General features: G+C 43.3%; 1 protein-coding gene across 1 annotated transcript in view; it reads left to right on the top strand.

The window, feature by feature from the left end:
• Positions 1-3,070: 3,070 nt before the first annotated feature.
• The window catches only part of prrg1 (proline rich Gla (G-carboxyglutamic acid) 1), a 35,117-nt gene continuing 11,399 nt past the window's right edge, over positions 3,071-26,788 (top strand). The window contains exons 1-2 of the mRNA XM_070892893.1: positions 3,071-3,141; positions 11,632-11,680. Of these exons, the coding sequence (XP_070748994.1) occupies positions 11,671-11,680 (10 nt within the window). The 5' untranslated portion in view covers positions 3,071-3,141; positions 11,632-11,670. The remainder of the gene's footprint in view (positions 3,142-11,631; positions 11,681-26,788) is intronic.

Genomic DNA, 26,788 nt, shown 5'->3' with positions numbered 1-26,788 from the left:
CCAGTAAAGGAAAAGTTGCACACCTACACCAAGGAGCTGATCCCAGTCTTTGGTAGTGCGAATGTAAGTGTAATCCATAATGGCATGGTGCACAAGTTACCTCTGTGGATTGTTGCAGGTGATGGTCCAATGCTACTCAGAAGAAGGTGGATGGGGAAGATCCAGTGGAAATGGGAAGACCTCTTCACTCCAGCAATCGATGTCCCCCTGCTCAGAGGCAGAGCAAAACCTCACCTTCACTTGGGCCAGGCACCAGAGAACAGGCCAGCGCAGCACCTGAGGCACAGACCATCCATCATGACTGCGTGGCAATGATCCGACCAGAACAACCTAAAAGTACCTTCTCAGCTCCAGTGGCAGGACTCCTGGGGAGGAAAATCGAATTCACAAGCATTCTTCCAGCTTTTGTGGCAGAATCGCGGGAGAGAAGGATCAAGACAGTCGGCCTCGAGGACAGAGGTAAGATGGCATCCCTGCTGCAGTGAGGTACAGTGTGGCTGATAAAAAAGATGGCCACGGCAATAGCACGAGGTGCAACGCTGAGGGATCAACACGTGGTGTCTAACAAAGGATTTGTTTGGGGTAAAGCCAGCAGGATTCTCTTAAAGGAGATCTGAAACCAACTGAACTTAAAGAGACATTTATGCATGGCAATCAATGTAACGAACCGATTAAGATTGTGAACAAAATGTTGTTGTGAGATGTCGGTACTATTCCTAAAGTAAAGAACAAAATGTTGTTGCGAGATGTCGGGAATAGAGTGTCCCCAAAAGTAGTAAGTGAGCAAATTTGGGAGGGTAAAAGCGCTGATCCTGATGCTCAGCCCCAGCTGTCCCCACAAGTTATAGGCCAGTGACCTCAGGAGGGTGAAGGCACTGATCCTGATACCCTGCCCCAGGTCTATCCCACGCTGCAGGCACCCGATGGCACTATTTGCCACGGACCTGGAAACGAAAACTGCGCCAATACGCGCAGTCGGCCGCCGTTGCCCATCACCCGGGTGGAGACAGCGCAGCCCCCAGACCCAGTCGCTACCTCAGACATGTCCGGGAGCGAAAGGTCAGAACCAACGAGTTCCCCAAACAGGACCTGGAACAGCCAGGTTCCCAACACCATTAGAGAGCAGGCAGAAGATTCTGCAGCCCTCAAAGGAGGACAGGGAGGCCACACACATCTGTGGCTCTGCCCACCACTAGGCAACGGCAAAGGCCCTGACTCCTGGCAAGGTGAGCAAACCAAGCCCACCCCGCTAGCGGGGGGCGCAGCACCGCCATCAGACGACTAGGACCCCATCCAGTTGCTCTGGAACCAGTGTCCTCGCATACCGGTACTGCTACCTCAGTACTGACCATGACTGAACCATGAATGCAATCTACTCAATCCTGGCGCACAACCGTAAAACATAACGAATGTAAGTCACTGAGCCAAGGTGTCACAATACAAACTGTATTTTTTCTTCCTTTCTTTGTACTTGCACTGTGTCTGATTCTGTATGTTAATGTAACGGGCCAGCTGCATGATCTCGCTGTGGGGGGGAATAAATGGATGTATGTAGTCATGGACAAACACACACATGGATCACACCCAGGACCCTCTGGATCCTCCACTGCATCATCGAACCATCCAAACTGGTAACCACTACCCAACGTTGTGGCAAAAGGACTTGGGGGTTAACAGGGAGAGAGCCAAGCCAAAGCACAGCTAAGGTGCAAGAGCTATTGGCACTTAAGTCTGGGGAGAGCTAAGCCAGAGCACATAGTGCAAAGGTAATTGGCACAAAGGACTTGGGGGAGAGTGATGTTATATATGCAGACTATAGATATACTCTCTGTGTAGTCATTGTATAGTTGCATAAGATGGAGACTTGTTCACCTGATGTACTATCAATAAGGTTTACACTGTGTATATACTATGCTGGCACCACTAGAGGGTGCAACTGGTGGAGACCGGGGTTTCCTGCCCTGGTGGCAGGGGCTGTATAAAAGGGTAACCACCATGTGGCTGCCTTACTCTGGAGTTACAAATAAAGGACTAAAGCCACTACAGTTTGAGTACAACACATTGCCTGATGGAGTCATTCATAGGTACATTACAGACTTAGCAGAGCGGTAACCTTCTGGGGTTGGGACTTTTATCACCCAGCTCAGAAGTCCCGTTCCCAATGTGGAATTGGGCCGTGCGCCCCTCAAAGGGAGCGGAACACTGTCTCCGGCACTCCACTTCCTTGGAGGGGTGCTCCCAGGGTGGCAGCGCCGCGCTGAGTTCAGCGCCGCGCTGCAACGCCCATCCCCTTTAATTAAAGGGAAGGGCCGCTGCGTACTCTGCAGGCCCTTTAGTGGCCAGCCACTGGGCCACCAGGGACACGATCGACTGGGCCAGCAGCCTGGCACCTGAAACGCAGTGCTGGGCTTCATGATGCCGGCACAGTCGACGCAAAGGCTGCCATTGCCGGGCTGGCGCCAGAGTCGGCCGACAAAATAAAATGGTGGCCCAGGGCACTCATCGCCTCCCCAATCATGTCATCGCCGGGTTTGCACTGGCCCAGGGCACTAATTGCGGGGCGTGAGCTACTGGCACAGCACCCCCTCCCCCCCCAAACCTCCGGGGCAATTACCCCAGGGACGGCCCCTCCCCTGGCTGAAAGTGCCATTGTGCCCCATTTGCGCCCCCCCCCCCACACCTGGAGGTGCTAACGGGGCTATAAAAAGGGTCAGTTTCAGCCCCTTAGTCTTCTGGTCCCCAACAAGGACATCCCTGAGTTTGAAAAAAAAATGTGATTCCATCCTACTCTTATTTATATGTATATAATGTATGAAACGTCTTTGAATGTCAGCAGTGAGATCTATAACCAAAAAGAATGAAACAGATCACAAATAGCTCCTTTAAGCACATGGGGTGTGCTTATCAGCGTCACATACATCAAAATAGGTTACGTTTATAAAAAGTAAACAATATGAGTGAGATTGACAAAATGTGCAGCCTGTTCCTTTAAGGGTTTTGCTTTTATAGTCCGGCATATTGTCCATTTAAACAGCGTGCTGTGACAAAGCAGAGAGCTCTGGTGTGCGCATGCGCTTTCTGGGTCGCTGACGGAAACTTTCGAAGGCAGTGGGAGTTGTGCGGGAGGAGAAATAATCGGTGGTAAGTTTGTTGTAGTGTATTTTGGAACATATTCTGCTGTGAGGGACCGTAGAACGAACAGCATTTGTTCCTATACCGATAATTTAATATCAATACTGTTTATATGAAAAAACCTAAATTTGGAATACATTGTAATTGACGGTGACTAATGCTCCCTTCACTCTGCTTCGTCTGTACTGTTGCCAAGTCCTGCCTTGTCGATCATGTGAGTTGAGTCTGTGCAAGAACATTATTTTTAATAAATTAATGTCTTGAGCTGGGATTAAGCAACTGGGCGGTTTAATCACTGCCGAAAACATTGACGCTGCATATGTTGTTAAATGCTAGGTTCAGATTTATTGATGTGTGTTATGTATTCAGCAAAATGCAACGATCAACTGACATGTTCAAAGCAGTTATTATTGCTAAATGGGGGGGTTGATCTGCACTAATCTGGGTGTTATTGTACTGGGTGTGCATTCATTCTTCGTGTATACTCTCCTTCCAAATGTGCTGTTGTCGTATTGGGGGTTTGTTCAGGGCAGCAATTATTCAGTACAATGTCCAAGTGCCTATTAATTACGTGCGATCTGAGCAAAGAGTGTTGAAAGGCTGTTTTACCACGAGGATTGCTATGGCTAAGCCTGATGACTGATGTAATTTGTTCACTCTTCCCGCCCCTCACCCCACCATGCAGTGCCTTGGGACCGTTTACTTTGCTCTATTAAAGGTACAGTGCAAGTTGCATTTTCCATTGAATTTTGCTTTGATTTTGGACAAGAGGCAGGGAATGTGTATGTAGACGCACAATTCTTCTCTCCCTAATTCCCCTGTGCCACATTATAAGCTTTTCTCAGATCTTTGCCAGTTTGCTCTTCAGACAGCTGCTGTCGATCTGGGATAGATGAACCAGTCTGCTTTTGGTTTTGTTTTTCCATCTCCAGTGGAGAAGTAATTAACTTGTTACAAAATCAAAATATTGCGGATGCTGGAATCTGAAATAAAAACAGAAAATGCTGGTAATCTCAGCAGGTCAGACAGCATCAGTGGAGAGAAACAGAGTTAACAAAGGGTCACAGACCCAAAACATTAACTGTTTCTCTCCACTGATGCTGTCTGACCTGCTGAGACCCTTTGTTAACGCTATTTCTCTCCACAGATGCTGCCTGACTTGCTGAGATTTTCAGCAGTAGTTAACCTGTGTTTGGTCCCTCTACTAGGTGGTAAACAGATCAGAAATGTATAATGGAATTTGTGTGCAGCAGCATGGTGTGCCACTGTTTTGCCAAAGGAGGCGATTTACAAAGCTGCAATACATTTGCCTGCAGAGTCTAATAAAATAGTTGCCAAGAAAGGGTGTCTTGCTGAGTAAGAATATCTGGTGTACAATCTTGGAAGCATAAATGATCTATAATAAAGTGGAGTGTGACTTTTTAACTTTAAAATTAGGTGATTGTTGTGTGTCATACTTGTTCTCACTGAATTTTAATTCTTTAAACTGGGCAAATGTGATTCATTTTTTAATCTTTTGAATTTGGGTAGGGATAACAGAATTTAAAGGTACTACTGGAACAATGCCAATAATGTAGAATATTGTCAAGGAGTCACTGGAATTTATATTTGAGTATTAAATCGGTAAATGCTAATTATTTTATTTTCTTGCTCTAAGTGTTTGTAAATCGACCAATGGATTTATATTGGGGCATTATTTATAGGATCGGTTATGCCTGAACCATGGAAGAAGTACAGTGTAGATTTATGTTGGATTTTAGCAGGGATGATAAGGTTAATAGTGGTGATGTATTTTAACTGGTTGGAAAGATAGCAACAAGAGGACAGATGTTTTAAGATAATCTCTCAAATTGAGGTGGTAAGTTGTTGGAAAATAGTTCTTCAAAACACTTCATTTTGAACCACTGAAAGGTCACACTTCACTTTATTAGAGATGTTTTTTATATGGACTTCCAAAAAGCATTTGATAAGTCCCTTCATAAGAGACTGTTGATAAAGTTGAAGCTCTTAAATTGAAGGCAAGTTATTGACCTGGTTAGGAAATCTGCTGAGTGACAAGAGACTGAGAGTTGGGATAATGGACAGGTATTTGTAATTGGCAGGATGTGACTAGTGGTGTCCCACAAGGATCGGTGTTGAGGCCTCAACTATTCAACATATGTATTAACTACTTAGATGATGGAATAGAAAGCCATATATCCACGTTTATTGCTGGCAAAAAGATAGGTGGCAATGTAAGCAGTGTAGATGGAAGCATAAAATTACAAATATATGAATAGATTAAGCAAATGGGCAAAACTGTGGCAAATTTCACTAGGTCAATGTGAGGTCATCCACTTTGGACCTAAAAAGGATAGAACGGGATACTTTTCTAAATAGTGAAAAGCTAGAAACAGTGGAGGGCCAAAGAGACTTGGGTGTGCAGTACATGGATCATTAAAATGTCATGGACAAGTACGGAAAGTAATCAAAGGCTAATGGAATGCTGACCTTTGTACCTAAATGACTAGAATACAAGGGGCAAGAAGTTGTGCTGTAGCTGTACAAAGTGCTGGTTAGACCTCGCCTGGGGTACTGTGAGCAGTTTTGGGCACCACACCTTAGGAAGGATATATTGACCTTGGAGGGATTGCAGTGTAGATTTTACTAGAATGCTACCTGGACTCCCAAGAGTTAAACGAATAGGAGAAATTACATAAACTAGGGTTGTACTCCCTGGAATTTAGATGTTTTGAAGATATTGAGGGGAGCTGATTGGGATGGAAACTATTTCTGTTGGTTGGGTAGTCTCGGTCTAGGGGGCATAATCTAAAAATTGGGAGCCAGTCCTTTTCTAGAGTGAAGTTAGGAAACACTTCTACACACACAAGGGTGATAGAAGTTTGGAATGTTTCTTGTGTAAATGACAGTTGATGCTAGGTCAGTTAATTTTAATCTGCGATTGGTAGATTTTTGTTAACCAAGGGTATTGAGGGATATGGGGTTAAGGCGGGTATGTGGCGTTGGGTCACAGATCAGCTATGATCTCATTGAATGGAGGAACAGGCTCTGGCTAAATGTCCTATTCCTGTTCCTATGTTCTGTTACATGGGATGGTTAGAATATTTCCTTCTGTACCACAAACTGTTGAAGCAGACTCCATAAATGTATTTAATGAGTTGTCTGAAAATAGAGGAATATTAAATGGCATAGGGAACAAACAGGAGACTGTATTTAGATGAGGTTGTTCTCGAGCACAGATTTGGCCAATGACCTGTTTCTGTACTGTCACATACAATTATACTCATTATAGAATCATAGTAACTTCCTATATGCTGTCAATAATTTGTTAGATAATATTCTTGTACATGCAGCCAATAATTATATGGCCCTTCTCCTTGATGTATAAGCATTTATGCTGACCATTTTTATGTGAGATTTTACTACCTTTTTTTCTTATACTCCTGTGAAGCGCCTTGGAATGTTTTACTATGTTAAAGGTGCCATATAAATACATGTTGCCCTTGGTCACTGGAGTACAGTAAAATTTAGTAAAATTAACATTTTAATGCAGTTTAATTTGAGTTGTTTAATTTCCTGGTATCATAGAAATTTACAATACGGAAGGAGGCCATTTTGCTGGCCGACGAGCTATCCAGCATAATCCCACTTTCCAGCTCTTCGTCCGTAGCCTTGTAGGTTACGGCACTTCAAGTGCACATCCAAGTACTTTTAAATTTGGTAAGGATTTCTGCCTCTACCACCATTTCAGGCAGTGAGAATCCAGATTCCCACCACCCTCTGGGTGAAAAGATCTCCCTCTAAACCTCCTACCAATTACTTTAAATCTATGCCCACTGGTTGTTCATCCTTCTGCTAAGGGAAATAGGTCTTTCCTATCCACTCTATCTAGACCCCTCATAATTTTATGCACCTCAATAAGGTCTCCCCTCAGCCTTCTGTTCCAAGGAAAACAAACCCAGCCTACCCAATCTTTCCTCACAGCTAAAATTCTCCAGTCCAGGCAACATCCTCGCAAATCTCCTCTGTACCCTTTCCAGTGCAATCACATCTTTCCTGTAGTGTGGTGACCAGAACTGCACATAGTTTAGCTGTGGCCTAACCAGTATTTTGTACAGTTCAAGCATAACCTCCCTGCTTTTGTTCCTCTACACTTCTCAGTGTCCTACCATTTAATGTGTTTTCCCTTGCCTTATTAGCCCTCCCCAAATGTATTACCCCACACTTCTCTGGATTGAATTCCATTTGCCACTGTCCTGCCCACCTGACCAGTTCATTGATATCTTCCTGCAGTCTACAGCTTTCTTCTTCATCTGCTAACTTCTTAATCATACACCCTACATTCAAGTCTAACTCAGTGATATATACCACAAAAAGCAAGGGACCTAGTACTGAGCCCTGTGGTACCCCACTCGAAGCAACTTTCCAGTTACAAAAATATCCATCAACCAGTCACTTGCCATTTTAAATCTCTGTCCCTGGCCTCCTATACTGTTCTAATGAAGCTCAACGAAAGCGTGAAGAACAGCACCTCATCTTTTGATTGGGCATGGCCTTCGACTGAGTTCAACAATTTTCGATCATAACCAATGCTCCCATTTTTATTGGACGGCAAGTGCTGATAATTATTCTGCTGTTGCCGTTTGCAGCTCCTCTAGACCCATCTTATTTCTTTACTTGTCCCATTTACCACTCCCTTGTGCCTTGCACCATCATCCCTTTTGTCATGCAATCTCTCCTGCCTTCCACCCTATTGCAGACCTTACCTTTTGTTCTTTCTCCCCTACCCCAATGCCCCCCCCCTCCCTGACTGCCTCAGTACTTGCTTAAAACCTTTTACATCTCTAATTTTTAAGAGTTATGTCGAGAGGTCAACAACATAAAACGAACTGCTGAGTATTTCCAGAATTTTCTGTTTAGATTTTAGATTTTCAGCATCTGCAGATTTTTGCTTTTGATCCATTACTGCACGTGCCCCCATCTTTCCCCTCCCCCCCCCCCCCTCCCCGCTGTTGCTAATCTACATACTTCTCCTCAACGACATCATCCGAAGACATATGCTGACGACACCCAGCTATATCTCCAATAGTTTTCTCAACCCCTCCAATGCCACTATGTTGTCAGCCTCCTTGTTTGACATCCCGGCCTAGATGAGCTGCAATTTCCTCCAGTTAAACATTAGGAAAATAAAAGCTATCATCTTGGGCTCCTGCCATAAACTTCATACCCCTGACACCTATTTCATCCCCCTCCGCAGGCAATGCCTCGGTTGAAACCACTATTTGCAGCTTCGGCATCCTATTTGGCGCCGAGCTGAGCTTCCGGTCTCCATGTTGTCTCCATTACAAAAACGCCCTATTTCCATCTTTTTTAAAAATAGCCCATCTCTGACCCTCCCTCAGCCCATCTGCTGCTGAAAACCTCATGTCTGGAGGTGACAAAGGCAGGGCCATGTCTATTCCATTGCTCTCCTGGCTGGCCTCCCATCTTCTATCCTTCATAAATTTCAGTTCGCCAAAGTCCACTGCCCTATCTAATTGTGCCCACCCATCACCCATGTACTTACTGACCTACATTGAATTTCGGTCCCCAGCGCCACCAATTTAAAATTCCCATCCTCTTGTTTAAAATCCTTTTATGGCCTTGCCCTGTCCCATCTCTGTAACCTCTTCCAGCTCTACAACCCTCTCCAACTCTGGCCCCTTGTGCATTCCCACTCCTATCACCCCACCCTTGGTAGCCGTGCCATCAGCCGTCTAGGCCCTAGCTCTGGTATTCCCTCTCTAAACCTATTTGCTTCTCCACCTATCTCTGCTCCTTAAAATCCTCCTTAAAACCTACATCTTCGACCAAGCTTTTAGTTACTCCTTCTGAAAGCTCCTTCTTTGACTCGGTGTAAATATTTGTCTGATTCTGCCTCTGTGTGAAGCACCTTCGAATGTTTTTCTACGTTGAAGGCAAGTTGTTGTGGTCAAGTGCCACAGAAAGCGGGACTGCTTTTTAAAAAAAAATGTATTAATGCTAGTGGTTTATCTAATTCTTTGCTGCCTCTTCTTCAGTCAGACGCCATTGACTATCCAGATGGTGCCTGCTTTCGGCACCATGTGCATGGAATGATGGGGGGTGGGGCTTGCTGCCTGTCTGTCAAAAAAGTGCAGTACAAATAGTTACATCGTTATCTTAAATGCATCTATGCTAACTTGCCTCAACTACTCCTTGTGATAGCAAGTTCCACATTCTGCCAGTTAAAGTTTAGTCAGACTTGTAACACTTTTCTAATCCGGCTGACGATTCAAATTAGGGCATAGCCTTCTGCTGTGGAATCCTGTCCAACTGCAGTCTTGGCTCCATTCCTTAGTTAGCGTGTCAATCTGGCTTCCATTTATTCAGTGCATCTGCAGGGAGGTATGGCCAGGTGTGCTAGACTGAACTTTACGAAGAGAAGGAAAATAGTAAATTTAAACCTCCATTGTTTTTTTTAAGGCAAACTGATTGATTGATTAGCAATAATATCCTCCATCTAAGGTAATTGCTCTGTACCTTGTGTATGAGCCAAGTTCTTATCCTTGTTTTAAAATGACCTTTCCAGCTCATTTTTTCAAAATTAAGTGTTGAATCGAGATCGCAAGGGAAGGAAACTGCCTACTGCAAGGGAAAATTCCTTTTGTTGGCATGTTTTGTATAAGGTTCAGATTAAAAATGTAGTTGCTTTTCTTTTTCCATTTGGAGAGAAATGTTAAATTTCATGAATTCACTGAACAATATATTGTGTATATTAGGGGTACGGTAGCACAGTGGTAATGTTACTGGACTAGTAATCTGGACCTGGACTAATCCAGAGACATGAGTTCAAATCTTACCACAGCAGCTGGGGAATTTAAATTTTGGATTGAGAACTGGTTGTCAGACAGGAAGCAAAGAGTAGGAGTAAATGGGTACTTTTCAGAATGGCAGGCAGTGACTAGTGGGGCAAGGTTCTGTGCAGGGGCCCCAGCTATTTACATTGTACATTAATGATTTAGACGAGGGGATTAAATGTAGTATCTCCAAATTTGCGGATGACACTAAGTTGGGTGGCAGTGTGAGCTGCGAGGAGGATGTTATGAGGCTGCGGAATGACTTGGATAGGTTACGTGAGTGGGCAAATGCATGGCAGATGAAGTACAATGTGGATAAATGTGAGGTTATCCACTTTGTTGGTAAAAACAGAGAGACAGACTATTATCTGAATGGTGACAGATTAGGAAAAGGGGAGGTGCAACGAGACCTGGGTGTCATGGTGCGTCAGTCATTGAAGGTTGGCATGCAGGTGCAACAGGCAGTTAAGAAAGCAAATGGCATGTTGGCCTTCATAGCAAGGGGATTTGAGTACAGGGGCAGGGAGGTGTTACTACAGTTGTACAGGGCCTTGGTGAGGCCACACCTGGAGTATTGTGTACAGTTTTGGTCTCCTAACTTGAAGGACATTCTTGCTATTGAGGGAGTGCAGCGAAGGTTGACCAGACTGATTCCCGGGATGGCGGGACTGACACATCAAGAAAGACTGAATCAACTGGGCTTGTATTCACTGGAGTTCAGAAGAATGAGAGGGGACCTCAAATTCTGACTGGGTTAGACATGTTAGATGCAGGAAGAATGTTCCCAATGTTGGGGAAGTCCAGAACCAGGGATCACAGTCTAAGGATAAGGGGTAAGCCATTTAGGACCGAGATGAGTAGAAACTTCTTCACCCAGAGAGTGGTGAACCTGTGGAATTCTCTACCACAGAAAGTTGTTGAGGCCAATTCGCCTAACTAAAAAGGAGTTAGATGTAGTCCTTACTACGAGGGGGATCAAGGGGTATGGCGAGAAAGCAGGAATGGGGTACTGAAGTTGCATGTTCAGCCATGAACTCATTGAATGGCGGTGCAGGCTCGAAGGGCCGAATGGCCTACTCCTGCATCTATTTTCTATGTTTCTGTGTAATACAGGAGAATACTTTGAAGGGAACTGTATGATTGACCACATACTGGAGGCACTTAGTTGTTTCTCTTCTAATGGTTTCTTTTAAGCTCATGGGTATAGAACATGTATTCCAGATCTTGGATAAATGAGAATAACTTGCCTTTTAACGTAGCAAAATGTCGCAAAGTACTTCAGTAGGGGAGGTAGCCAAGGTAGCCATCGGAGAGACATGTCTTAAGGACGATGTTGTAGCAATACTAAGTGATTTAGGGAGGATATAATCAGGATGGCTGAAGGCCCTGCCAGTGATGAAGGGAGCGTATGTAGTAGGCCAGTAGTGATAATGTTGATAGTTTCAGTCGCAGTGAGGGATGGGCAGCGGAGGGCCTTGTCGGTTTGTAGTACTTCCGACCACTATCAATTGCTCTGGTAATTCTAGAAACTAAAACGTTAGTGTTGTACCTTGTTCATTTTGGAGTGGTTAATTCCAAACGGTATACCTGTAGTAGAGTTTTATTTGTACAGCTATACTTATGTACTTTTTTCTGGTTTCAGACTTTCTGAATTTTTTACTTTGATTCAAAATAAAAAGCCATGCAGAGTGGTAAGTATTGATTCTTCTGAATTCAGTTTCTTAATTTTTAGTATTGTGACTTTTTAAAATCCTAAATTGTAATTCAATTGACATAATATCAACATTCCACTTTAATCTGGTAAAAAAATATTTTTTTTTAGTTCTGTACAGTGAAGTTCTATTGGTAACAAAATTAAGATTAAATATTAATATTTTAATTGCTACATGTTCCCTTTACTTCTGTATATACATTTATGGTCAGCAGTTGAATATCCTTTTCTTTTGCCCCACCACAACATGGGTTTGACTGAGTGGAAAAAGCAATGTTATGGTCAGCCTCCAAATTAAACTAAAATCCATTTGTTCTATGGCTTTTGTTTTTTTTTTAACTTGCTGTAATAGATTTAACTTTGAGCCATGCAAGTAATTTGTTTTGATTATTACGGCTTCACAATCTCTGTTATGACCGAGTTGGGAGTCATTTCCTTCAGCAATAAGTAAATTACAACACTCCATTTAAGCTTCTTGATGCTTGTTTAGAGATTGGGAAGAACATTTTAAAATCCAACACAATAAATCCTGTCTGTATATTGCAAACTCTTTGATTGTTTTAAGGGAAAGCAAAATCTAGGGAGAGTTTTTTTTTTGTTCGAAGTGTATTCATTCTATAGGAGTAAAGAAAAGACTCATTGGCAATTTGGCATTTGTAAACAATTTCAGTTTCTTACCGATGAGGCTACAAGATAGGGCTGAATCTTTGCCACCATCCTGCAGCGTTTTTTTGGCCTACGCAGGTTTTTTTTGGAGCAGGCTAAAATCTGCACGTTTTGCCAAAGTTTCTGCGCCATCCTAAACTACTTACGGATGATTTTTTTTTAGTTCCCAATTTTTTTTTTTATGTCACCGGGGGTGGCGGCTGCAGCAGCGCCATCTCTGGCCATTTAAGCGAGTTTAGCTAACTATGATTTTTTCAAAAACGGTGCAGTACACCGTTCTGAAAAACCTTACCCGAACTTAAGAAAATTGGCATAGAGAAGACGTCATTGTTTTAGCGGAGCTGAGTTGGGTTTTGGAGGGAGGGAAGAAAACACAGGATGGGGGGGGGGGGAAGGGCCTTTCGGCCCAGGATACGAGCAGGGGACCATTCAGCCCGAGTAGCAGCGGCACTGGGAGCGGCAGGGGCCAATTGGCCCAGGATAGCAGCAGCACCGGGGCTCTACAATTGCTTATGTCTTGCTGCATCTTGCATGTTTCACTTTGCAGCCTCAGCCCTTCAGTGTGTTCCTCATTACCCTGGCAACCTCAGTTTTTCGGCGCAGACCTTAAGCTCCACCCACAGAGCTCAAGGACAATCTGCGCCACTCCAAAATGAAAGTTTATTCCGGCGAAACTTGGAACTCTTTTTTTTGTCGCAGTCGGCCACAAAAAAATCTGACATAGCTCTACAACTGTACCAAATATCGGCCATGTGGCAACTTGGCCCCTTAGAATCTGTATTAGTTTATAGGATGGGATAGTAATCAGAACAAAAAGTACTCCACCTAAGTTTTCCTTCTGCTTGTATCAATAGGAACGTGTAAAGCAGTCGCGTAATTCTTTAATCAATTTAAATATACTAAATGGTTACCCCTCTCTCGAAGATATAGGAAACATCCCCTTCCTAAAAAGTGATAATCCAACCCCTAGAGAGAATAAAAGATTTTAAAACAAACAAATCCTCAAGTACGGACCTCTTTAGCTCCAAGACAGTCATTGCGAAGACATTGGATTGAAAATAGGAACAGGCTAATGTCTATATTCAAAACTGAAATTAAATAACAGCAACATCTTGCATTTATATAGTGCCTTTAACATTTTTTTTAATCTAAAAGGTGCTTTTTCAAATAGATGTAATGAAAATAGACCTAGCCAGGTACGAAGTGTGTGTGTGTGTGTGTTACTTACAATTTACTCCTCAAATCAATTGAATTTGCAACATTGAATGTCAGTTGTCACCAACTTCAGTATGCATTTATTAAACCCTTAACGTAACAGCAGTAAGTTTAGTCAGCCCTTGCGCATTTCCAAGTATGGTATACAAGTTGCAGATGTTTGAATTTCACGTATTTGTTCTAAAAGTCACGTTTTAGAAACAGAAATTTACAGCACAGAAGAAGGCCATTTCAGCCCAGTGTGTCCGCGCCGGCCAATAACGAGCCACACGGCCCTCGGTCAGCACCCTGAAGGTTACATATAAACGAATGATCAATGGCAGACAGGTACAGAGCATCCGGCCTAACCAGTCCACCCCACACAACTGCGATACCCTATGTATTGCAACATTTTTACACTCCATCTTATCCAGAGCCAAGCGATCTCTTGGGAGAGGGAAAAAAACAGATTTAAAAACCCAGGCCAATTGGGGGGGGGGGGGAAAAATCTGGGAAAATTCCTCCCCAACCCATCCAGACAATCAAAACTAGTCCAGGAGATCACTCTGGCCATATTAAATTCCCTGAAGTACTTTGTATCTGCGCCAGCCAACAAGAGGTTATCCAGTCTAATCCCACTTACCAGCTCTAGATCCGTAACCCTACAGGTTACAGCACTTCAAGTGCCCATCCAAGCACCTTTTAAATGTGGTTAGGGTTTCTGCCTCTACCACCCTTCCAGGCAGTGAGTTCCAGACCACCCCCCACAACCCTCTGCATGAAGAAGCTTCCCCTCAAATCCCCCCTAAACCTTCCACCAACCACCTTAAACCTATGCACCCTAGTAATTGATCCTGCCACCAAGGGAAATAGGCCCTTGCTATCCACTATCCACCTCAAATGAGGTCTCTCGGCCTCCTCTGTTCCAAGGAGAACAAACCCAGCCTATCCAATCTGTTCTCATAGCTAAGATTCTCCATTCCAGGCAGCATCCTCGTAAATCTCTTCTGCACCCTCTCCAGTGCATCCTCTCCAGTACAATCACGTCTTTCCTATAATACAGCGACCAGAACTGCACACAGTATTCCAGCTGTGGCCTAACCAGTGTATTATACAATTTAAGCATAACCTCCCTGCTCTTGTATTCTATGCCTCGGCCAATAAAGGCAAGCATTCTGTATGCCTTCTTAACCACCTTATCCACCTGGCCTGCTACTTTCACGGATCTGTGGACAAGCATTCCAAGGTCTCTTTGTTCATCTGCACTTCTAAGTGGCCTTCCGTTTAATGTGTATACCCTTTCCTTATTGGCCCTCCCCAAATGCATTACCTCTCACTTCTCCGAATTAAATTCCATTTGCCATTGTTCTGCCCACCTGACCAGTAGATCGATATCTTCCTGCAGGCCATGACTTTCCTCTTCATTATCAACCACACAGCAAATTTTAGTGTAATCTGCAAACTTCTTAATCATAACGCTATATTTAAATCTAGATCATTGATGTATACCACAAAAAGCAAGGGACCCAGCACTGAGCCCTGCAGAACCCCACTGGAAACACCCTGTTACAAAAATATCCATCAACCAATTACCCTTTGCTTCCTACCTATAAGCCAATTTTGGATCCAACTTGCCACTTTTCCCTGGATCCCATGGGCTGTTACCTTTTGTGACCAGTCCGCCATGTGGGTCCTTATCAAAAGCTTTGATAAAGTCCAAATATATCATAATCATATACACTACCCTCATCGACCCTCCTGGTTACCTCCTCTCAAAATTCAGTCAGATTAGTCAATCACGATCTTCCCTTAACAAATCTGTGCTGACTGTCCCTGATTAATCTTTGCTTTTCTAAATGTAGATTTATTCTGTTCTTCAGGATGTTTTCCAATAATTTTCCCACCACTGAGGTTAGGCTGACCGGCCTTTATTACACGACCCATCCCTTTCTCCCTTCTTAAACAAGAGTACCACATCCAGTCCTTTGGCACCATGCTGAATCCAAAGAAGACTGGAAAATGATGGTCAAGGCCTCTGCTATTTCCTTTTTTTTTGCTTCACTCAACAGCCTGGGATGCATTTCATCCGGGCCTGGCAACTTATCCACTTACTTTCAAAGTGGCTAAATCCTTTAGTAGCTCCTCTCTCACTGTTTATTTCATCCAAAATTTCACACTCCTCCTCGTTAGCAGTGTCTGCATTGCCCCTTTCCTTTGTGAAAACAGACGCAAAGTATTCATTAAGAATCATACCAACATCTTCCGCCTCCACACACACATTACCCTATGATCTCTAATAGGCCCTACCCTTTCTTTAGTTATCCTCTTGCTCTTAATATATTTATAGAACATCTTTGGGTTTTCCTTGATTTTTACTTGCCAAGAATTTATCATGCTCTCTCTCAGCATTCCTAATATCCTTTTTAATTTTACCTCTTAACTTTCTATATTCCTCCAGAGATTCTGCAGTATTTAGCTGTCAGTATATGACATGAGCTTCCTTTTTTTTTTCTTTATCCTCCATTGTAAGTCCATAGACATCCAGGGGGCTCTAGAATTGTTATTCCCATCCTCTTTTTTTTTTAAGGACACATGTTTGGCCTGAGCCCTCCGGATCTCCTCCTTGAATGCCTCCCAGTGTTCCGACACTGATTTACCTTCAAGTAGCTGTTTCCAGCCTACTGTGGCCAAACCACTTCTCAACTTAGCAAAGTTAGCTTTTCTCCATTTTGGGACTTTTATTCCTGGTTTATCCTTGTCCTTATCCATAACTACCTTGAATCTGACTGAATTATGGTCACTGGCACCCAAATGCTCTCCCACTGATGCCCCTTCCACCTGCCCAGCTTTATTCCCCAAAGCTAAATCCAGAACCGCCCCCTCCTGTGTTGGACTTGTTAGATACTGACTAAAAAACTTCTCTTGAATGCATTTTAAAAATTCCACAGCCTCTATACTCTTCGCACTATATTTGTCCCAATCAATATTAGGATAGTTGAAATCCCCTACTATTACTGCCCTATGGTTTTTGGACTTCATAGAAATTTGCCTACATATTTGCTCTTCTATCTCCCACCCACTGTTTGGGGGTCCCAGCAGTGTGATCGCCCCTTTGTTTATATTTTGCTTCGACCCATATGGCCTCATTTGATGATCCCTCGAACATATCATCCCTCCTCACAGCTGTAATAGTTTCTTTAATCAATACTGTGACCCCTCCCCACCTTTTATCCCCCTCTCTGTCTTGTCTAAAAATCCTGTAACCAGGAATATTGAGCTGCCAAACCTACCCCTCTTTCAGCCATGTCTCTGTAATGGCTATAATGTCATACTCCCAAGTGTCTACCTGTGCTCTCAGCTCATCCACCTTATTCGCTATACTCCTTGCATTGAAGTGTATACCATTTAGCACAAGAAAACCTCCTTGATTACTACTTACTAACCCTTGTTTCCTCTGTCTTACAGATTCACTTTCTACAGTTTTGCTTTCCAATTTCAGCTTTACTTCCCTATTGAATTTGTTCTCTGGTTCCCATTTCCTCCTGCCAAGCTAGTTTAAACTCTCCCCAACAGCACTAGCAAATCTCCCCGCGAGGATATTGGTCCCGGCGATGTTGAGGTGCAACCCGTCCGGTTTGTACAGGTCCCATCTCCCCCCAGAAGTTGAATCCTCCATTCATCCAATAAGCCGAAGGATAGTTGGGGGGGGGGGGGGGCCTAAAGTGGGCAAGCGGAAGATGGTACTCTTGTGTGAAACAAAAACCTAAGAATCCTGGAATTACACAGCGGGTCTGTCAGATTTGGTAAAGACAAAAGGTTATTGTAACCCTTCATTAGAACTAAAAGTCAGCCCCTTTGGTAGAGTTGAAGGGGCAAAATGGGGAGGTGGAAGAAACAACAGATATTGCATTCAGAGGAAGCAAATAAGTTGCTGAATAGGAAAGAGGAGGAAGGTTGTTACAAATATTCAAATAGCCAAGATAGTGAAAGGCAAAGCTGTTTCAATTCTAGGATTTGAAAGGTTTTTATGGGTGTTTTTCCCCTACTGAATTCAATCCTGGTGCTACTTCATATTATATCATATATTATAAAAAAGGATATAGAGGCACTGGAGAGGGTACAGAGAAGATTTACAGAAAATTGGCTGCCATTCGACTCCGCCACATTCCAGCGGTAACAGGCCTTTATTGGGAGGCTGAATTTCAGCCTCCATAGCTCTAGACACAGATATCGAATCCAGCCTCTGACTTTCGGGAGATGCTGATGACGTCAAGTAAAAACTTGGCATTCAAGGACGCACCACAATTGTATTACTGCAAAACAAAATGTTGTTTAAGCCCTAATTTGGACATCAACATTTTTAGCTATTGCCCAAGACCCAGGTAGCAAGAGCAGGAAGGGGATTGAGTTAAAATCTTTGCTTAACCAGCAGCTGGCAGACTCTCCCAGTCTCCTCCCTCCAACCAACTCCATCCCCATTGCCTCTCTATTCTCTTGTTCCTGTTGCCACAATTATCCTTCTGCACAACTTATTTCCTAGCACTACTTGCCCACCCAACTGGTCAGCAGCTGCCACTGGTCAATAACATGGAAGGATAGCAGAACCAGGAAGTCCGATAGGAGACCCAAGCAGTTCTTGGATCTGACACCAATGGATTGTGAAGGGAAACCAAGGGTGGGTAGGTATATGGGATCAGTAGAGGAGACATTCCCCAACTTCTCTGGGAACCCATCTCCCCTTACCCATTGCTGACAAACTCTAGGACCTCAACGTACAGTTCGAACCTACCTCAGGACTTTGACTCAGTAATTCCAGATCTTGTTTGTTGTTCCCCCTTCCTGCCATAATGGTTTTAACACCTGTCCAAAACTCGACCCCAAATCCCTTATCTTCTCTCCCCATCTTTCACACATCTAACATCACGCTGTCATAACAAATTTCAATATTGTTTCACAGCCAATTAATTATTTTTGAAGTGTAGTCACTACTGTGTAGGAAAATGCAGCAGGAAATTTATGCACAGCAAGGGCTAAGAGACAATAATGAGATAAATGACCAGGTAATGCGCTTTACTTGAGAAGGACATGAATATGGCAACGGCCAGGGTAATAGATTGGAGAAGAGCTAATTTTGCGGGACTGAGAATAGAACTTGGGGAAATAAAATAGACAACAATGTTGGCAAACAGTGATGTAGAATAGCAGTGGAAAATATTTAGAACGGTGTTCAACAAAGGCTGGAGAAAATATATTCTGCTTAAAAAAAAAAAACAAGAGCAAGTGAGACACCATGGATGAATAAAAACATGAGGGAAAAATTGAGGGTAAAGAAAGAGGCATACACTAAGTACATGGACAACGGGGGAGAGCATGCTGAGGGAAAATACGAAGAGATTAGGAGAGAAATCAGAAAGGAACTATATGAAATTAAATTATCAAGCAACATAAACAAAATAGTGAAATATTTTACAGGCATATAAATTTAAAACAAGAAGGTAAAATCGGGATGGGAATAGGGCCACTAAGGGATGGACAGGATAATATCACAAGCAATGATCAAGATGGTAGGAATATTAAATAATTACTTTGCTTTAGTATTTACCAGGTGGACATGATGATATTAGAAATGAGATAGTTGCAGTTAACATAAGAGGAGAAATATTAAATTAATCAAACTTGGAGGATAAAACCCCCTGTCTGGATGGATTACATCCACGCATTTTAAAATAATCTGGGGAAAAGATAGCAGAGACATTACTACATATTTAATAATTCGTTCGAACAAGGTGTCATTCCAGAGGACTGGCGAATAGTTAATGTAATACCTATATTTAAGAAACATAGAAACATAGAAAATAGGTGCAGGAGCAGGCCATTCAGCCCTTCTAGCCTGCACCGCCATTCAATGAGTTCATGGCTGAACATGAAACTTCAGTACCCCCTTCCTACTTTCACGCCATACCCCTTGATCCCCCGAGTAGTAAGGACTTCATCTAACTCCCTTTTGAATATATTTAGTGAATTGGCCTCGACTACTTTCTGTGGTAGAGAATTCCACAGGTTCACCACTCTCTGGGTGAAGAAGTTTCTCCTCATCTCGGTCCTAAATGGCTTACCCCTTATCCTTAGACTGTGACCCCTGGTTCTGGACTTCCCCAACATTGGGAACATTCTTCCTGCATCTAACCTGTCTAAACCCGTCAGAATTTTAAACGTTTCTATGAGGTCCCCTCTCATTCTTCTGAACTCCAGTGAATACAAGCCCAGTTGATCCAGTCTTTCTTGATAGGTCAGTCCCACCATCCCGGGAATCAGTCTGGTGAATCTTCGCTGCACTCCCTCAATAGCAAGAATGTTCTTCCTCAAGTTAGGAGACCAAAACTGTACACAATACTCCAGGTATGGCCTCACCAAGGTCCTGTACAACTGTAGCAACATCTCCCTGCCCCTGTACTCAAATCCCCTCGCTATGAAGGCCAACATGCCATTTGCTTTCTTAACCGCCTGCTGTACCTGCATGCCAACCTTCAATGACTGATGTACCATGACACCCAGGTCTTGTTGCACCTCCCCTTTTCCTAATCTGTCACCATTCAGATAATAGTCTGTCTCTCTGTTTTTACCACCAAAGTGGATAACCTCACATTTATCCACATTATACTTCATCTGCCATGCATTTGCCCACTCACCTAACCTATCCAAGTCACTCTGCAACCTCATAGCATCCTCCTCGCTGCTCACACTGCCACCCAACTTAGTGTCATCCGCAAATTTGGAGATACTACATTTAATCCCCTCGTCTAAAGATACCACCTATTAGATTAATGAATATGGTCAGAGCATGTGGAGTCAGGGGACCAGGAGAAGAATGGATAACTAGCTGGCTTCAAGTAACCAGAGAGTAGGGGTAAAGGGTAGTTATTCAGAGTGGCAGATGGTAGGAATTGGTGTTCCACAAGGATCAGTGCTGGGACCACTGTTGTTCACAATTTATATTAACGATTTAGACTTTGGAATGAAAAACACAATTTCTAAATTTGCAGACGACACTAAATTGGGGGAGGGGGTGTTGTGGGATAGTCAATACTGAGGAGGACTGCAACAAATTCCAAGAAGACATATATTTATAAACTTGAAGAATAGACATATAATTGGCAAATGAAATTCAACAGAGATAAATGTGAAGTATTACATTTTGGTAAGAAAAATAGTGAGTTCCCATTTTGCTTGGAAAATAAGAATCTAAATGGGGTAGAAGTGCAAAGAGATCTGAGTACAAATACATGATCACCTGAAAGTAGCGACACACGACCATAAAAAAAAATAAACCAAGTAGTAAGGTTTATTTCTAGAGGGATTGAATCGAACCTTGGTTAGACCACACTTGGACTACAACTTACATTTATTGTCGCCATATAAAAAGGATATAGAGGCACTGGAGAGAGTGCAAAAAAGATTTACAAGGATGATACCAAAAATGCGAGGACATGCCTATCTGGAAAGGATGAACAACCTGGGTTTCTTTGCTCTTGAAAAGAGAAGGCTGTCTTTTTTAAAAATTATGAACGTTTTTGTTAATTTTAATGATGGACACAGAGGGCCCGAAATTCACCGTCCCAGAAAGGCGGGATTTGGGCGGCGGACCGAAAAAATTAAAAAGGTCAGGGCGCAGCTGACTCATTAGAAACCCTTACCTGCATGCTGAATTTCTCAGTGGTGATAACGCTCAAATTAAGACAGCCACACCACTGAAAAATCCACTTTGGAAGGGTTCATTAGCGCTGGAACCCATTTATTAATTTTTGGAATTCATATGGGGTGGCCCAACCACGAAAAAATTACGGCGCTAATGGCCACAAAGGTGGAGAGAGCACCAGCTTTCCAGCGGCACTGAATTTCGGGCCCCAGAGTGTTTCCACTTGTAGGAAAGAGCAAAACTAGAGGCCATCAAGCCACCAAGAAATCAAATAGGGAATTCAGAAGGAACTTCTTTACCCAGAGAGTGTCGAGAATGTGATACTTGCTACCACAGAGAGCGGTTGAAACTAATAGTATAGACTCATTTAAGGCAACGCGAGATGGAGAAAGGAATTGAGGGTTATGCTGATCGATTTAGATGAGTAAAGATGGAAGGAGGCTCGAGTGGCGTGTAAAGGCCAGCATGAGCTGATTTGGCCAAATGGCCTGTTTCTGTGCTGCTTATCCTCTGTAGATGCATCCTAGGGCCTTAAGAGAAGTAGCGGCAGGGATAGTGGATGCATTGGTTGTAATTTACCAAAATTCCCTGGATTCTGGGGAGGTCCCAGCAGATTGGAAAACTGCAAATGGAACGCCTCTTTTTTTTTTAAGAAAAAGGAAGCCGACAAAGCAGGAAACAATAGACCAGTTAGCCTAACATCTGTGGTTGGGAAAATGTTGGAATCCATTATTAAAGAAGCAGTCGCAGGATATTTGGAAAAACATAATTCAGTCAGGCAGAGTCACATGGATTTATGAAGGGGAAGTCATGCCTGACAAATTTGCTGGAGTTCTTTGAGGATGTAACGAACAGGGTGGATAAAGGGGAACCAGTGGATGTGATGTATTTGGACTTCCAGAAGGCATTTGACAAGGTGCCACATAAAAGGTTACTGCACAAGATAAAAGTTCACTGGGTTGGGTATAGAGGATTGGCTAACTAACAGAAAACAGAGAGTCGGGATAAATGGTTCATTCTCTGGTTGGCAATCAATAACTAGTGGGGTGCCGCAGGGATCAGTGCTGGGACCCCAACTATTTACAATCTATATTAACGACTTGGAAGAAAGGACCGAGTGTAATGTAGCCAAGTTTGCTGACGATACAAAGATAGGAGGAAAAACAATGTGAGGACACACAAAATCTGCAAAAAGACATACAGGCTAAGTGAGTGGGCAAAAATTTGGCAGATGGAGTATAATGTTGGAAAGTGTGAGATTGTGCACTTTGGCATCAAAGAGCAAGTTATTATTTAAATGGAGAAAAATTGCAAAGTGCCGCAGTACAGCGGTACTTGTGCATGAAACACAAAAGGTTAGTAGGCAGTTACAGCAAGTGATCAGGAAGGCCAATGGAATCTTGGCCTTTATTGCAAAGGGGTTGGAGTATAAAAGCAGGGAAGTCTTGCTACAGTTATATAAGGTATTGGTGAGACCACACCTGGAATACTGCGTGTAGTTTTGGTTTCCATATTTACGAAAGGAAATACTTCCTTTTGGAGGCAGTTCAGCGAAGGTTCACTAGGTTGATTCCGGAGATGAGGGGGTTGACTTATGAGGAAAGGTTGAGGAGGTTGGGCCTCTACTCATTGGAATTCAGAAGAATGAGAGACAATCTTATCAAAACATATGAGATTATGAGGGGGCTTGACAAGGTGGATGCAGAGAGGATGTTTCCACTGATGGGGGAGACTCGAAATAGGGGGCATAATCTTAGAATAAGTGGCCGCCCATTTAAAACTGAGATGAGGAGGAATTTTTTCTTCTCCGAGGGTTGTAAATCTGGAATTCGCTGCCTCAGAGAGCTGTGGAAGCCGGGACATTGAATAAATTTAAGACGGAGATAGACAGTTTCTTAACCAATAAGGGGTTATTGGGAGCGGGCAGGAAAGTGGACCTGAGTCTATGATCGGATCAGCCATGATCATATTAAATGGTGGAGCAGGCTCAAGGGGCCGTATGGCTAAACTTGAAGCTCGTGGAATTGAGGGCAAATTATTGACCTGGTTAGGAGATTGGCTGTGCAGCAGGAGACAGAGTAGGGATACAAAAGCAAAATACTGCAAATGCTATAAATCTGAAATAAAAACATATTCCTGTTGGGAATACTCAGCAGGTCAGGCAGCATCAGTGGAGAGAGAAACAGGGTTAACATTTCAGGTTGTTGACCTTTCGTCAGAAATGTAGGGATACTGGGCAGGTACTCTTATTTGGCAGGATGTAACTAATGGCATTCTACAGGATCTGTGGTGGGGCCTCAGCTATTCACTGTATTTAGTAACGACTTTGATGATTGAATAGAAAGTCACATATCCAAGTTTGCCGATGACACGAAGATGTATGGCATTGTAAGCAGTGTAGTTGGAGGCATAAAACTACAAAGAGATATTAATAGATTAAGTGGGCAAAACTGTGGCAAATGGATTTCAATAAAGACAAATGTGAGGTCATCCACTTTGGACCTAAATGCTAGATCAAAGTACTTTCTAAATTGTAAAAAGCAGTGTGGTCCAAAGAGACTTGGGGGTTCCAGGTACATAGATCATTAAAATGTCATGGACAAGTACAAAACTAATTTAAATATATTCAATTCACTAAATATATTCAAAAAGGAGTTAGATGTAGTCCTTACTACTAGGGGGATCAAGAGGTATGGCGAGAAAGCAGGGATGGGGTACTGAAGTTGCATGTTGAGCCATGAACTCATTGAATGGCGGTGCAGGCTCGAAGGGCCGAATGGCCTACTCCTGCACCTATTTTCTATGTTTCTATGTTTCTAAAAGGCTAACTAGGACTAGAATATGTGGGTAGAAGTTATGCTGCAGCTATACAAAGCCCTAGTTAGACAACACATGGAGTAGTACTGTGTTCAGTTCTTGGCACCACACCTTAGGAAGGATATATTGGCTTTGGAGGGAGTGCAATGTAGATTTACTAGAATAATGACCCTGAAATTCCGATGTCCCGGTTCCGTACGAAGTTTCTACGGACCCAGGAAGGCATCGGAAAAGCCGATTTTCAATGCGCATGCGCTGGAAATCGGCATTTCCGATAGATCCTCTATCTCTGGAGCGAGGACATTTGCAGTGCAAGATTTCTGATATTTACGAATATCTTGCCCAGCAAATGTCCTTTAAAATCTTGCACCTGAAAAAGCAGGCGTATAGCCTACTTTTACAGACGTAAGAGTTTAAAAATATGGAAAAAACATGATTAAAATAAAAATTAAAAAAAACACATTTATGTTAAAATCCTGCCCACTCATAGGCCCCAAGTTTCCACATGATTTGCGCCTGATTTTTAGGAGCAACTGGTGGAGAACAGACTATCTTAAAAATCGCAATTCTCCACATTTTTTTTTTCTGCAGTTCTAGTCAGTTAGAACAGTTTCACTTCAGAACAGAATTTTTTCTTCAAACGGGGGCGTGTCCGGCCACTGGCGCCTGATTTCAAAGTTTCCACAGTGAAAACGTACTCCAAACTAACTTGGAATAGAGCAAGTGAAGATTTTTGTAGAACTGAAAAAACCTTGTCTACACATTAAAAAATCAGGCACAGGTTACAAATTAGGTGTCCAGAACGAGGTGGGGGGGGCCGGGGGGGGGGGGAGAAGGGAACTCATTAAATTCTACAATAAATCCTTATTTATACTTATACAAATAAATCCAACCTGAATAAAAATTTATAAGCAAAGAAAAGATTAAATAAACCATCTTCCTACCTGTGTGAAAGTGCTTCAGCCAGGGAGAATGCTGCAGCAAGCCTCACAAGTTGAGGCAGCCGTTCGTTCCCGACGGCAGGGGGGGAGGAGGCAGCCGTTCCCGCCGGCGGGCGGGGGGGGGGGAGGGAGGGACTGACCGACCGCAGCGGGGGGGGGGAAGGCAGCGGTTCCCGAAGGTGGGCGGGGGGGGGGAAGGAGACAGTGAGAAGGCTGCAGGAAGCCTCACAAGTTGAGCAACCATTTCCCGACGGCGGTGGGGGAGGCCGTCGGGAAACGGCTGCCTCAACTTTCTGAGGCTTCCTGCAGCCTTCTCACTGCTGCAAGAAGCCTCAGTGCTGATGGCAATGTGCTTTTATTAAAAAATGTTCAAAAATTAAACGGCTACAACGAACTACAAAAATGGCCGAGTGCCAATGTTTCCTTCACACTGCGCGTGCGCGACGCTCCAACGCGCACGCGCAGGGTTGCCGGCAGGAAAAAAACTCATTTAAATGGTACCCACCCCCTCCCACTTACAAAATCGGCGCGAGTGGTAGGCTCCGCCCCCCTGGGCGCCGCGCCAAGCTGCCATGGAGATGCAGGGCGCTCCAGAATCGCGTGTTTTTTTTTCGGCGCGAAAAACGGGCGCCCAGCTCAGAGGGGCGCCCGTTTTGTAGCGTGTGGAAACTTGGGGCCAAAATTTTATTTTAAACCCTAACCCGAACTTTTTTCAAATCTAATTTATAAAAAAAAGTATGTAACATTTTTAATTTCTATTAGCTTATTGTGTGAGGTCTTTTTTAAATGTTTTGTATAGTGTTTGTGCGTTTTGGGGTTTTTACTCATTCATAGTACTAGGAGATTCGTAACGTACAAATCTCCTATTACCATATAGGCCCCAAGTTTCCACATGATTTGCTCCTGATTTTTAGGAGCAATTAGTGGAGAACGGAGTATCTTAGAAATCGGAATTCTCCACATTTAAGTTTTCTGCAGTTCTAGTCAGGTAGAACAGTTTCACTTTGGAACAGAATTTTCTTTTCAAAAGGGGGCGTGTCCGGCCACTGACGCCTGATTTGAAAGTTTCCACAGTGAAAACGTACTCCAAACTAACTTAGAATGGAGCAAGTGAAGATTTTTGTAGGCTTGAAAAAACCTTGTCTACTCATTAAAAAATCAGGCGCAGGTTACAAATTAGGCGACCGGAACGAGGGGGGGGGGGAAGGGAAGTCATTACATTCTACAATAAATCCTTAAGTTATACTTGTACAAATAAAATACAAATAAATCCAACCTGAATAAAAATTTATAAGCAAAGAAAAGATTAAATAAACCATGTTCCTACCTGTGTGAAATTGCTTCAGGCAGGCCTTTCAGGCAGCGGTTTCCCGACGGCAGGGAGGGGGGAGGCTGTGAGAAGGCTGCAGAAAGCCTCAGAACTTGAGGCAGCCGTTCCCGACAGGCCCGACCGACGGCAGGGGGAGAAAGCTGCAAGAAGCCTCAGTGCTGATCATGGAAGGGCAATGTGATTTTATTAAAAAATGTTAAAAATTGAACAGCTACAAATAATTTGAATAGTCTCAAACAAGTGCATGTGTCCTGTTTATCACAGTCTATCTTTAATTACAGAATGCACTCCCTCACCCTCACACACAGAAATATCAAGAAAATTAAAATACAAGCCTTTGCAAGGATTCAATAAACAAATTTTCACTTTTTCTGCAGCACTTTTTAAAATGGCCGAGTGCCAATGTTTCCTTCACTATGCGCGAACGCTCCAACGCGCACGCGC

The sequence above is a fragment of the Pristiophorus japonicus genome, chromosome 11 (assembly GCF_044704955.1).
Source record: "Pristiophorus japonicus isolate sPriJap1 chromosome 11, sPriJap1.hap1, whole genome shotgun sequence".
Lineage (NCBI taxonomy): Eukaryota > Metazoa > Chordata > Chondrichthyes > Pristiophoridae > Pristiophorus > Pristiophorus japonicus.
The sequence above is the reverse complement of the archived record's forward strand: the minus strand, read 5'-3'. Positions and strand labels throughout refer to the sequence as shown.